The following is a 15,215-nucleotide window of genomic DNA, read 5'->3' on the forward strand; positions in this document are numbered from 1 at the left end:
AGTTGCCGCTGCACAGCCAATGACCGCTCTCGCCGTTCATCTGTGTATGCTGTGCAGCTGCACTGCGTTTTAAAGATTTGGCTTCAATATTCTCGAGAAAAGGAGTTTTCCCATGGGGAACCGAGGTAACGTTAGTAACCGAGACGTTATATGACCTGTCTCGTTTAGATATGCATTTTTCATCAGAAAAAAATCAATGTACTCTGGGACTTCCCACTTAAAAGCATTTGGCTGATCCAGCCTGATCTCACGGCAATTCGTACGAATTCTACGAGGTGGCTAATTCGTACGAATTCATACGACCTCACTCATAGGAATTAGTAAGATTTTTGATAAATCGTAAATATTTTACGAATTGTCTAATTCGGATGAATTCATACGAATGACTTAGCCCTGACCCCGCCCCTAAACCTACCCATCACGTGGGTTTAGACAAATCGTACAAATTCGTACGAGTGAGGTCGTACGAATTCGTACGAATTAGCCACCTTTTTATCACTCATGATAAAAGCGTTGGCTGATCTCTACTACCATCTCCTGTCCTGTTCTTGATTAAATATTCTTCAGTTACATCATCCCCCACCGTCATCAGAGTACGGTCTTGGGATGGTCAGACCCATCAAATTCTAATATTAACAGTTTTTCCTTAGTTTTAATAAACATTTTACAATAATTTGGATGTCCAAATAATCTACACCAATTATCTCTTGGTTTTATGGCTTTATGTGTTATTTTAGGTAGCCTATAAAGAGATCTCTTAAACTTTCAAAATATTTATGGCCAACATTGTCAACAATTCCCTAATTTGACAAATAATCAATACAAAATGATTGCGTGTTCTTGACATCTGGAGGACTACAGGGAAACCCATCATCTCCCCTTTACAGGAATAAAATTGATGCACTGAAAATTGAAGGGAAATTATCCCTTTTTTTGCATGTACATTGTTGTGTCCTTGAGCACTGGAAAGGCGCTATAATAAAACTTTTTTTGTTGTTGTTATTATTAAATTCAGAGAATATTGTGAGCCCAGAAAGAATCTGCCGTACATTTGCCATATGTTTTTTTTTTTAAGAGAGCACAAAGCTCAGAAGAAAAAAATGATGCATATGTTGATATATGTCGAACCAAAGAAGGAAATGGATATTTGTTTCACATCATCATTTATATTTCACACTCACCACACGAGAGCAGCAGTGCCACAGCTTTTGCTTAACCAAAACAGAACAGTGTTTATGTGCTTGAAATAAAAGTGATTTAAATGATCAATTAATTTTGCTTTTGCCCTATTATTTTACTGTTTTTCTTAAAATTGTGTGTATCATTTAAATTTTTACTTTTACATGCAGTTTGTTGTGACCCTTACGATAAAGAAGTATACTTCATGTTCATTTTATGAAACTTATGTAATGTTCAAGTATATTTTAAGTATGTTTTACCAATGTACTAGTAGTAAACTTGGAAGTATACTATTTCAATACTGCTTGGGACTAAATTGGCCTACTTTTTAGTATTTAAAAGTATACGCTTAAGTGTACTATGTAACAGTAGTAAACTTTAAGTGCACACCTAGGTCACAACTACAATTCTCATTTGTACTGCATCTGTACATGTGAACTTGTAAGTATTTTACAGTTTTTCTCAATCGCTTTGGCACATTTTCAAAACAGTCTTAACATTTTCTAAACTGTAAGCTCAATTGTCACAACTGTTTGCTGGAACATCAGAACTCTATGGCATGTCTGCAAAACGTATTACTCACCCAAAACATTTAATTCATGCTTCATTGGGTCAGAAAATTGGTCAATGCCACCAAAATAAAGTGTTTTTAGCATTGAGCCACACGGGTCAAAATGTTTAGATGTTTTTTCACCATGGAAATATTTGTTATATACAAATTTCATGTTTTTTTACAACTTTTTTTGTTGACTCTATCTGCTTTCTATACTGTAAAAGAATGTCAGTTTTGTCTGTGTAAATACAGATTCAGAGAGAAGGTGAAAATTGACTGGGAAAAGTCAACACTGTAGTTCACAAAAAAAAAAAAAAAACTTTGTTGTTTGTTCATTTTTACACACTTTACACATTTAAGTTAGCATTAGTTTACTAGAAAAAAGCATAACATTTCTAGAAAAAAAATTACTGTTTAGTGTTGTGATGTTCCTTCATGTTCAAAATGGTGGTGATTGTGCTGTCAGCAAACTCCATATATAGGCTACAGTATATAGTTTCCAAACTTGATTGGTTAGTTGATTGGTAAGATTGTGATTCCTATTTCATTACAATGGCAGGCCATTTGCCAATTTAGCAAACATTCCATGTCATATTCCATGTATGGAGGGGTATACCATGTCTGACAGATTTTGCTCACTGAACAGATCATTCTGCATGTGAACGCTCACACGATGAAAGATGTTACAAATGGCCCTGTATTTAGCACCACAGGTAATAGATGTATATTAGTAGGGCTTTCTTACTGAGAGTTGATGCATTTAATGACTATGGACTGTCAACGCCCCCTTGTGGAATAACGGGGTAATTGGAATGTGCTAGAAAGTGCGTTAGCTATTATGAATCCTTAGTGTTTTTTGTTGTTGTTGTTGTTGTTGTTTTAACTGTTTAAATGTGTTGCTGCATAATTTAAGTGTATATATAAGCCTGCATATAAAATAATCAAGTCTTGAGGTGTACACAGCTTGACAAAGGTTCTAAAAAGGTCCAAAATTGGTCCAGTCAGACCTGAACGTCAATAAAACGTTTTAATCACGTGTACATCACAAACAAGAACACATTATTTGTGGACATAAGCAAAAAAGAAGCATATTCTGATTTAGCACAACATTTTATTGATCTTGAACAGCCAAAATTTCTCTTTATTTTTTTCAATGTTTAACATTTGTTAACCAAACTAAAATACCAATTACAAAATACTGAATTATTATATAAAGGGATAGTTCACCCAAAAATGAAAATTCTTTCATTTACTCACCCTCATGTTCCAAACCTGTATGAGTTTCTTTCTTCTGCTGAACACAAAAGAAGATATTTTGAAGAATGTTTGTAACCAAGCAAATAGAGCAACCATTGACTACCATTATTGGAGAAAAAATTATACACACAAATCAAAAGATCAAGTTTGAAAGGTTTATAGCTTAGGCACATTTTTGTTGTTGTTGTTGTTGTTGTTGTTTCAAATCATAAAAAAAGAAAAATGCATTGAATGATTTTTGTTTTTTTAATAATTTAATTATATATTTAATAATTTAAATATTTCAACATTTATTTAATGCTCATTTTGAGCAATTTGACCCTCCATATTTATTTTACAGTTGACATTTTTATTTCAAAATTATACAATTTGTTGTATTAAACATTCTTCACACATGCATTATTATTATTTTTTTATTATTATTTTAAAAATCTTTATTATTCGTGGTGCTTTAGAAAGGGAAGCATTACTATTACTATCTCACATGCTGTACAAATTTCAGCACCTAAATCGTCTCGCACCGTTTGTCGAAGACCCAATATTGAAATTAATATTTATTAGCCTATTATGCTTTTTTCATTTTTTTTCACCTATATATTTAGTGGGGGTTTTTCCATAGTTATTATGGATTATTATTATATATGGGTTATTATTTTGTAATATTTCCATGAATTAGATGAACATTTCAGACATCTTTGCTAAATTAAATGAGTGAAATCATTCAATTTGATTTCACAGAGTTTCTATTATGACATATCTTCAATTAAAATTGGGAAATTAAATATATGTAAAGAGTAATTTTACCTTTCAGACAAATCTCTTTTACTGGGATTCTGCTTTGTCTGCCACCGGTTATTCAATAATTATCAGCTAAATTGTCAAAATAAAATTTTATATAAAATAGTTGAGCATTATATATATATATATCAAAAGTAATTTATACATTCTGTCAAAGTTTATTTAAGGGGGGGGGCGTCTTAGGCCATCTTACCCCTCTTTTACTATTTTATTATAACTAAATTAGCAAACGTTTATATTTATTACCTACCTATAATAAGACATTTTCCAGCACATACTAAACTTATAATACCTAAATATGTCACAGTTTAAAAGTAAATCCACATTGTTCTTAAGGGGCATCTTCCTCCATGTTAGTTCAAAACCTCATATGTCAGCAAGTTAGTTTTTAGGCATAAAATGAAAGTAAGATGATGCTGAAGGTCTGTCTCACCGGGTCTCTGTCGGATGAACTCCTGGATGGTCGCCAGAGAGCTGGAATCATCTTTGGAAACTTCAGGACTGCGACGATGAACTTTCGCACCCCAGACTTTTGCGACGCGCTCAATTTCATCATGATCTGTGGAAACCCACACACTGCCACACAACATCAGTCATTAGAATAATAAATAACTCCAGTTTACTTACAAAATATTTTTTTATTAAATCAAATTAAAACTATTTTAATAGAAATCTTAGAAGATGGAAGATCGCCGCGGAATAATAACAATAAAAGAGTAGGCTTATAAAATAAAATAAAAAGTCAGAATTGTGAGAAATGGGCTAAACAATTGCTTTAAAAAAGAGTTAGAATTGCGAGATAATAAGCCCCAATAAGCCTACATTTGTATTGTTTATTCGTCGCGGAAATGTCTAACCTAAAAGCAGCCTGGTAATTAGCTCATTTTATTTTTAAACATGACGACAAACTTAGGCAATATCCACCACAAACATTTCATTTATCTCCCAGTTTAAGTTGGTTTCATTCACACATTGAAGAACAAAAAATCATATTAAAGCCATAATATTAAAATAGTTAAGAAAAGCTCTTTGCCTGTCAACGACCCCTGAGTCCAAGGCAGCTCTCAGCACCCATCCGATGAGAGGAACACCGGCCAGATTCTTGATGTTCTTCAGAGGGATTCCTTTACTGCCACCCCGGGCCAGAATCAGAGCCGCCCGGTGAGGGAGTCCAGAGGACGGGGAACCGACACCCGACCTCACCTGAGCCTGTGCCTGAGCCTGAGACTGTGCGAACCCGTGGCTCTCCATCGCCCTGAGATTCACGGGATGCAGATTGGCAGCATAATAATAATTTTATATATTCACTAGATTATTAGTTTGATAGATTTAAAACCATATGCTTAACGATCAGAGTCGTTTTACATGGATTCCTCTCTGACAAATAGATCGTCTTTATCTGCCAGATAATCATCACTCAGCCGAGCGACCGGTGCTACTTTCACATCTCTCGTATCACTCCGCAACCTACGTTAAACGGAGACTATATAGGCCTACGTTTACAATATGTCTTGTGTTTTAAAACTGTCACAGACAGTGAACATATAACTCCTGATAGATGTAGGCTATAGAAGTGTAAGAATATCCAGATAAAGCAAGAAAACAAAAAACATCCCTAGGAAGAAAAAAAAATCTGTAGCCTGTGTCACACAATGAGAGTGAACTTAAAATATAAGACAAGTAACTTAAATGGTTTAATAATCGACATTGTTACTAAATCTATTTTAATTGCTTAGTTAATTAATAATAATATAAACAAATGTTGTAATTGTTGCAGTGTTGTAATGGACTATGTTTCTTAGCGGAAGCTTTAAGATTATAACCATGTAACGCCAGACATATAATTGACAGAAATGGAACAGTTCGTTGAATATCTAAAAATATTTTTTAAAACGTTTCCATTCCTGTTTTTTTTTTTTGTTAAGTAGACTAGGCCTATTATATTTCATTAGCTACAAGGCCCATATAGGATAGTGAGAATATGAAGCTCAAATTGCAGGACGAAAAAAATAGAATAACATGTTTTTATTCAGAGGCCCAAATAAGCAAACATATTTAATGTGGTGCCGCCGTTGTTATCGATGTGGCCAAAAACCAATATGAAATTCTGATCCATCTATCTATCGAGAGAAGGAAATATATTTGTTTCACCTCCTCATTTATATTTCACACTCACCACACGAGAGCAGCAGTGCCACAGTTTTTGCTTAATCAAAACAGAACAGTGTTTATGTGCTGGAAATAAAACTGATTTATATAATCAATTTTATTGCTTTTGCCCTATTATTTTACTGTATTTCATTAAATTTTGTGTATCATTATAATTTTTACTTTGACATGAAACACCCTGCAGTTTTTAGTGGTTATTAAAGTTATTATAAACGCATTGAGTTTTTGCTTTACATGTTCACAATGTCCCCCAATAGATGCATGCACAAATAACAGATGCAAATGTTTAATTATGAATCTCATCATGCATATTTTGCACACTTTTGTTCATCGTATAAATCTAACAACAGGTAAATGTTATACTATGGTGTCATATACTCTCAGAAAGCACAGAATTTTAATTCTGCTAGTTTTAGTTATTGCCTAAATAAAGGAGTCTGTTGAAAGACAGAGATCTGCTCTGGTCTCCACATGAAGGACTGGAGCTCAGAGCTGTTTCTGATGGGAAAGAGAATCAGTTGAGTTGGTTCAGTGTCAGAGGCCGTGGCCTTCACCCTCTTCTCTGATGTAAACTTCAGGTAACAGCAACACCAGCTTTTTTTTATCCTTCTGACTCTATCAAAACAAGTGTTTCTGTCCATTCTCTCACTCTGTTGCAAAACCAATCAGTTCCTCACGATGGTTCGTGATCAGATAGCGGCGAGCAATTTATTTAGAGCAAACTGTCCGCCAAACATTTCAGTGCTACGCCCCTCAGTTCCATGAAAAGCAATTTATTAGCTGCCAAGACAAGAGAATCAGTCGCTTTTAAGAGGTAAAGGAAGATGTGTATCTTCTTATGGCTACAGAATTAATATCCGCCATGACGTAGAATCAGACAGGATGATGGGGTGAGTCCACACTAGACCTTTCTGACACAATACATTGCAAGCTCCATTCACTTGCAATGGAGATGCAACAGGACATAAGGAAAAAAACACTCTCTGTGGAAGGTATAACAGTCAGTGGACCAATCATGTAATCTTGGACACCTTTTTGTATCTAAAATAATAGTAGGCTAAGTGCAACTTGCATTCAATTGCATTGCATAAAATAATAAATAATTTAAAATATATATATATAAAATAAAATAAAATTAATAAATATATTTGATCAATTACATTAAAGAATTAAAATTAAATAAAAATACTAATTTAATTGAAATGCTGCATTTAACTGCTTAAAGGGATACTCCACTTTTTTTTGGAAATAGGCTCATTTTACAACTCCCCCAGAGTTAAACAGTTGAGTTTTACCGTTTTCGAATCCATTCAGCCGATCTGAAAAAGTGGAGTATCCCTTTAAGGTAGGCTACTACGACATATTACGGCATACTTCATATTATTTTCTCAGATTGGATGATAAATTAAAAGATGTTATGGTGATTTTTTTTCTAGCAGCACCACAGATGTGTATCAGTCAAGACATTTTGTGTAAGTGCCATCTGAGTGACACCAAATTTAGCTGAACAAGAACAACCATCGCTGGTGAAGTTTCCGCTCTCTGCGGTGGCGAGAGTTTTGGTGGTGGGCGAGAAACTGTGAGAAATTTGTATTGTGAGACACCAGTTGCTAAGGCACTCGGGAAGAGTCGACATCCATCTGTGTAGATGTGTATTTATATCACACATGAATAATTTGCTGAAATAGAAGGAAACAGAGAGATTCTGAAGCACTGGACTGTCACATTAGCATATGTGTGTCAAAATATAAAAAAAATGTAATAAACTCATTCCGCCAGCCAGCACTTTTATAAAGAATCCCAAAAGCGAGAAGCAGACGTATAATTAAGAAAAACAATAATAAAGGTCAATTTAAGAGGTAGGCATAAACAAAAATATACAGAAACAGTGGTACAGTTACAGTAGGCAAAAAAAAGCTCTTTGTTCAGCTTTTCAACCTCTAACAATTGCAGACTGGCATGATCTTGCATCTATCAGCCAGACCATGACCTCTGACCCCTGTGATGTCATTTCATTAGGATAATAGGTCACCCATCAATCTTGATTATGTCTGTGCTAATGCAGAGGTACTGACCTCAGGATCACTCCCAACAAATATACATTTTTATATTGACTTATAATAAATATCTAATAAAAAAAACATAAAAAGATAGATTTTACAAATATATAACACTAAAAAAAAAAAAAAACTGAAAAAAGATTAGCCTACAGAATCCCCAAATTAATGTTGAATCATCATAAATTTATTATAAATTGTATATAGTATTTTGTTGAGTGCAATCTTTTCACCAAGTACTTTAAAGGCCAGTAACACTGATATCAACATCACACAGATACCTTTATTAAATATAATAATAGTAAAAAAAAGTTTGAGCATCAAATCATATTAGAATGATTTCTGAATGATCATGTGACACTGAAGACGGGAGTAATGATGCAGAAAACTCAACTTTGATCACAGGAATAAATTACATTTTAAAATATATTCATATAGAAAAAATATTTCAGAATTTTATTGTTTTTACTGTATTTTTGATCAAATAAATGCATCTTTTGTGAGCAGAAAAGACTTCTTTCAAAAACACTGAAAACTACATAAAAACTATCAAATGTGTTATGACAAATACATGATATATATGAAACTTGAATAATAAAAATAATACTAAATGTGTACATCCTCATCAACACACCGATACCGTTATTAAATACATTACTTTTCCAATTCCTTAGGATAAAATGAGCAATTTACTTAATGTTTAATATTTAAAAACTGTTCAATAAAATATTCGGTCTCGTGTATATTGACCAATTACATTTTCAGTCCACTGCCTGCAGAGCTCAAACCAAAAGTACACATAGAGGGAAATCACAGGGATTGATCTGGAGGCCTCAGATCACGCTTGTGTTTAATTGGACTGGATTTTCAGTTTGCTTTGGGGCCGAACTGGCAAATGAATCCCGCTGATGAGTCCCAGTAAACAATAACACAAACTGACATTTGCCAGCGAGGATCCTGTTGCCAAGATTTTCAGTGGCAGAAATAGACAAAGGTGTTGTTATTTTTTTAAACTTAAATGTCACAGTAATCGTGTTTAAGACGCTCTGGTCCTTTCGTCAGAAACAGATGCAGAACAAACGAAGTGAACTTTAAGAGCTCTCAGGAGAAACTGCTCGTGAATGAACAATAGCCAGCTGATAAGAAGCTGCGGAAACACTTTATTTTACAGTCCTGTTCCCCATGTGCATACTATGTACTTGTTATAGTCATTAATAACTAGGTACTAACCCTGAACCTACACCTAACCTTAACCCATGAAGTTACCTTATAGTACCCAGTAGCCTACTTTCTTATAAGTACACTGTAAATACTCATACTGTATAAATACAAATAACGCTGTTTTCAGCGCTGCGAATACACTTTGCATGCACTTCAAAAGGATGGAACTTTATTTTACAGTACATGCACTTACACCGTTCTTACCTAAGAAAGTACTGGGTAACAGGGCTTGACATGAACTTTTATGCTCACCAGTCACTGTTGCTAGTGGTTTTTCAAAGTTAGCCACTCAGTATTGTCACTGGCCACAGTTTTGACATCGATACCATGGGGAAAAACAGCCATATAAATATTTTTAATGTTATCTCATAATTTTGCAGCAGGTATATTAGGCTACTGTCACTTTAAGACCTGACGCACTGATACTGTTACACATATGTTTTCTTTCTCAACTGTTTCCCTTCACTTAAAACATGACTGACTGTGTTTTGGTGAATACTCGCCACAACGGCATTTTGACATTATTTGGTGTGTTTTTGACTGTTTAAGTGCAACAAGCAGAGAAAAAGAACTCAATTTAGTCCTGAGAGGCGGCTTTATGTGCCGCACTTTGGGTGTGAGCACAAAATCTGCGGGAATGAGTCAAATTATACGCAATCCCATGTAATATAAAGTGCTACCCGACCTGGAATTGATACAGAAAAACCGACGCCATTGTTCGTATCGCTGTGTATCAAGCACTGAGGAAGCGTTTCGTTTCTGACACGCCGTCTGACCAATCAGAGCAGGCTCTTGGAAAGGTGGGGTTTAGAGAGACCGGATCTTCGAACAAACCGTTTCCAGACTCTGAGAAATAAGGCGATGTGCAATGTATATCATGAAAATATGTGTTTTTTGACCTCGGATGCATGTAAATCTATTGTAGAAGACTCAAAAATAAAATTAGAAACCTTCAAAATAGCATAATGGGGGACTTTAGTCCTTTGGCAGACGCTTTAATCCAAAGCGACTTACGTTGCATTCAAGATGGACATTATAATTAGTTCATGCATTCCCTGAGAATTGAACCCACAACCTAGATATCGCAGACGGCATGCTATACAAACGCTATTCTCACGCTATTCTTCTGTCACGATCATTTTATTAGTAAAACATCCCTTTACTTACTGGTGGCGTCACTATTTCATGATTGGTCGAAAACCTAACAGCCCTTGTTTTGCCGCAGCAATTGCTAGTAAATTTTCTGTCATCTTTGCAGGAAAGTAATATGAATCTTGTATAAAGTTACATTTATCTTAGGTAACACTGTGAAAGGGAATAGCAGATAACACACACCTGTATAACCATAGATATCTATGGGTAAATTATTACTAAACATACATAATCGTTTTTACAGTTTACTCTACAATGCGAAAATACAGTTTCCAAAAGTATCCACCTGGGAGAGTCTTGCAGGACAAAAACACCATCTCAGTGTGGATGAAAGGCCATAAATAGATAAAAAGATGCTTTTTAAGAAGTATCCATGTAACCTGAGTAAAAACACCCTTAACTATTAAAAATATTTTTGGGGACATTTTAATAATCTAAAGAATCTTTTGTGGAATGTAAAGATTTCATTGATGTTAAAGGTTCTGCATCCGTGCCAATAAAGATGGTCCCACTTTATATTCGGTGTCTTTAACTACTATAGCCTATGTGCTAAGTAACACTGAAATTAATCTTTTAATACAATGCACTTATTATACATACATGTTTTTACATTATATTTTCAAAAATACCTAATTACAGCTATAATTAATCTCTGTAATTACATCAATAATTACAGTTTACCCTTCCCTTACCCTTATCCCACTTCAATAGCAGCAAAAGTGTTTTGCAGTACAACATCAACACAACAACATTGTACTTATTTTTTGATGTAAGTACATATTAGTTAAGGACACCAAATATAAAGTGTGACCAAGAAGCTTTATTTTTTTTAAGAGTGAATATAATCACGAGCCACCTCTAGAGCTTCAGAACAGAGTCACACACTGTGCTCACGTATCTGACACACACTCCCTGGCCTTTTTTCAGAGGATCCCAAAAATCCAGCATCCATGACTCAGGCGACAGAAAAGGATTTCCAGTTATTAAGGGCAGATGTGCTGTTCTAGCAAGCGTGGGTTTTCATGGCTGGGAAAAAAGAAAACTGCAGATTAATACTTTAAATTTCACATCAAAAATCTTTTCACACAACGTCTGGCTAATCAAAACTCTGGACCTGAAGCCGGTTGTCCTGCAGATCTGGTGTTTACTCGAGCAGAACCGCACGGCAGTGCTCAGATCTGGCCTTTTAATCCCGTTACAGAGACAGAGACACAATCCAGAGACGTCCATTTCCTCCTCTCAGCGCCTGCCATTGAATCCTGACGGCTGGAGGCTTCGCTCGGTTGTTTATGCAGATTTTCTTCGCTCTGCCTCTGTATTGTTGATGGAGTCCAAGACTGAAATTCTTCCTCATCTCTACCTCACAGCCATCCATATATCCTTCTACCCAGACTATAACATTTGAGTACAGTGTTTGACAGGCGCGTCTGCAGGAATCAAATCCATGGTCAGGTCTGCAGCTTTTTGACCTTATGTTGACCTGTGTGCTAACAAAGCAATGCTAATGTTACTGATTAAAAAATGAATATTGAATAAAAAATCTTTGAAAAAAACTTCAATACAGAAGCGCAAAGTTGCTTTCTCAAGGTTTTGGCTTTAAAAAAAAATATGCCAAAAATCCCTTGACTTTAAAGTTTAGTGTCTCAGGCGTTTCTCTACATGATGTTTACAGTAAAATACTTTTTTTCACGAGCAAGTTACGTCAAGATCACAGTATTTTTTATTGTGATTACAAATAAAATAGTAATAATGCTCTTTAACGTAAAGTGATTAAATTCCTTCATTTTCTTCAGAGAAAAACTTTACTAATAACATAAAAACCAAGTATGAGATATTAATATGCATCATACAAACTGTTTAAAAGGTTATGGTTGGTAAGAGTTGTTGATGTTGTTGAAATACGTCTCTTCTGCTCACCAAGGTTGCACTTATTTGGTAAAAAATACAGTAAAAACAATAATATTGTGAAATATTATTACAATTTAAAATAACTGTTTTCTATTTGAATATCTTTTAAAATGTAATTTATTCCTGTGATGCAAAACTGAATTTTATTCCAGTCTTCAGTGTCGCATGATCCTTCAGAAATCATTCTAATATGCTGATTTGCTGCTCAAGAAACATTTCTTCTTATTATTATAAATGTTGAAAACAGCTGCTTCATATTTTGGTGGAAACCGTGATATATCTTTGTTTTCGGGGTTCTTTTACGAGTAGAAACTTCAAAAGAACAGCATTTTTATTTTATTTTTTATCTACATCTTTTGTAACATTATAAATGTCTTTAATGTCACTTTTCATTCATTTCATGTGTCCCTGCTGAATAAAAGTATTAAACAAAATCTCAAACTTAAGAAGCTATAACTCACTGAGACTTCAACTTTTAATCCCACAGTCGAGAAATGTTGTTACCAGATTGCAATTACTTCTAATTGCTTAAGTTTTGCTCACTGTACTCATGTACAAGTGAAGGCACCACTGGTTTTCACACAATTGCGTCTGCTGCTCATTATCAGCTAAGATAAAGTTGTTGTTATTATCAAATACGTGACGGTACGACACTTAAGTGATGTGGCAGTGTGAGTGTGACCTGCTGGTGCACCTCTTAAGATAATGAGCTCTGGGAATTCACATGCTTCTGATGCTTGATCTGAGACTCACTCCAGCCAATCACAGAGCGGCACACCTGCCCTCAACCAATCAGAGCCTTCCACAGAACAGGTACTTCACTGCAGAGATTCTCCTGAGACACTCTGGCCCTAATTAAAGCCAAAATCAATTTTACTGTTTTTTTTAATTAGCCAGAAAGCTAATATTGTATTTATGCTTTGTAAATTCATGTGTTTTATCATTTAAATCACATCTGAGACAGTCTGAAGAAGAGCAATATAAAATTCCTCTTGACATCTGACCCAGCCCTGTGGTTTAGATAACAAAATACTCACTGAAGTCAAGCCATATCTTCAAACTCATTTATAAATAGAGAGGAGATTAGACACTAGTGCCATTAGCCACCAACCACATTAAAACTTCTGATAGCCGAGCTCTTCGACTGCATCTCCACAAAGACTTTACAACCGTGTGATTTATTTTGATCATTTCAAACCCCGCAGGAATAAATCAGATAAAGGTGGTCAGAATTAGAGAAGCTAATGTAACTATACTGAAAAAATGGGTGTAGAAACAATTCTACACATATATGTGATTCTACAAATATTACAATTATTTAATAAATATTAGATTAAAAGAATGCTGCATTGTCAACAAACTAAAATAAGTTGAATTACTACAATTACTAAAAATTACATGAAAATAAATTGATGCCAGATACAAATTTAAAAAAGCACAAAATTAAACTAAAGTCTTGAAAACAAAAGCTAAAAAATAAAAAAACAGATTCAACATATCCATAAATACTATATATATTGTATATATATAACATACTAAAATAATATCAATGATATACTAAAATAACACTAATCTGTTCATTTGAATAGTTAAAACCATTTAAAACAAATTTTTAATTGGAGTCCTTACACAAGTGGCTACGCAACACTTTATCCTCTTTTTTTGTGGCGTTTTACACAATAATATTAAAATACTTATAACAATAACTACAACAAAATTGCGATAAATGGTGTTTTCTTTCTTTCTTTCTTTCTTTAATAAATGGCTTCAGCTTGTAGAGTATTTAACTATTTTTTTCAAAAGGGTATAGCTTGACAGAACCACTTTAAAATTATTAGTAACTTGTAGTTTGGTATGCCAGTTTCAAAGCAGCTTTATTGTTAAACCAGCAGAATCTGAGCCGGAGAATCATGATTTCAAATGAACAATATCAAAAAGGCAGCTCTTATTTTCTTTTAGGACAGATCTGAAGCTTAACAGATAAAAGGCCATTGTGCTGTAGAGCTCAACAGGCAGGTTTATGCAGCTGGTCTCTGGAAAGATCAAGTCGAGCGCAGCACAGAGCACTAATGCCCCTCAGACGGGCCACCGGACACACAGGGAATCCACTGCTGTGCACCACTGACTCCAAACACTGGCATTCACCGGATTTTACGCTCAAGACAACATTGGAATGACATTCGCAAGGCATATGATAGTATTTCAGAGGATATTCAGCATAAAATAATCATGGGTTTTGACTGGGATGTTTTGACTGGGATGTAAAAATCTGCGATATCATTGGTTGATAAATCTTTTCCCCAACTATCCAGCTTTTCACTGCCATCAAGAGGGAGGCTTGAGCCCCTGCCCCTTTAATGAGAGGCTGCTCACTGCAGGGCAAATGGGTGGAGCTTACGTCCAGCGAGGAGGAGGGAATGTAATTTGGGCCTAATGGGTGGAGCTAGAATATCCAACCACACCCTAAAGCCTTGTGCACACCGGGACGATTATCGTGCGTGCTTATCGCCAGCGTTTTTTTGTTCATACCCAAGCGATTTTGATGCACCGAGTGAATGTGCAAATTCACTCCCTGACAGTAGATGGCGCTTATTTCGCTTATTGATCAAATCCTATTTGATCTGCAGTTCCCCTCCATAACTCCCTCTTATCGAGATTTTTGTAGTCGCTGTGGCGTTTGTCAAAGTTATTTGTGTTCAGACACCAAAGAGACCCGCAGCTCTACATTCATCTTGCCTCGTTGCATCTTCTTCTTCGTCTACTTACTTCCTCTTCGTCGTCTTCTTCTATCAATGTGTGCTCGGCAAGACCGTTTTGTGCTTGAGCGCCACCAAGTACTGTAACTTCAGCAGCTGTGAACAAAAGCGCCAATCTCATTGGTCGGCCAGTTTCAAACCCCAAAAAAACTAACCAGAGTAGTT

At 35.2% G+C, this 15,215-nt stretch overlaps 1 protein-coding gene across 1 annotated transcript; it reads right to left on the bottom strand.

The window, feature by feature from the left end:
- Positions 1 to 2,379: 2,379 nt before the first annotated feature.
- Positions 2,380 to 5,061, bottom strand: LOC309490025 (N-acylneuraminate cytidylyltransferase B-like; the record flags this gene model as incomplete). Its single annotated transcript, XM_082158969.1, has 3 exons — positions 4,821 to 5,061; positions 4,221 to 4,363; positions 2,380 to 2,384 (listed from the first exon to the last, which is right to left on the bottom strand). The coding sequence occupies exons 1-3, from the start codon at positions 5,036 to 5,038 to the stop codon at positions 2,380 to 2,382; spliced, it is 366 nt and encodes a 121-aa protein (XP_082015095.1). The 5' UTR covers positions 5,039 to 5,061.
- Between the last annotated feature and the right edge of the window lie 10,154 nt (positions 5,062 to 15,215).

The sequence above is a fragment of the Leuciscus leuciscus genome (assembly GCF_965113295.1).
Source record: "Leuciscus leuciscus genome assembly, chromosome: 25".
In the NCBI taxonomy this organism is placed as follows: domain Eukaryota; kingdom Metazoa; phylum Chordata; class Actinopteri; order Cypriniformes; family Leuciscidae; genus Leuciscus; species Leuciscus leuciscus.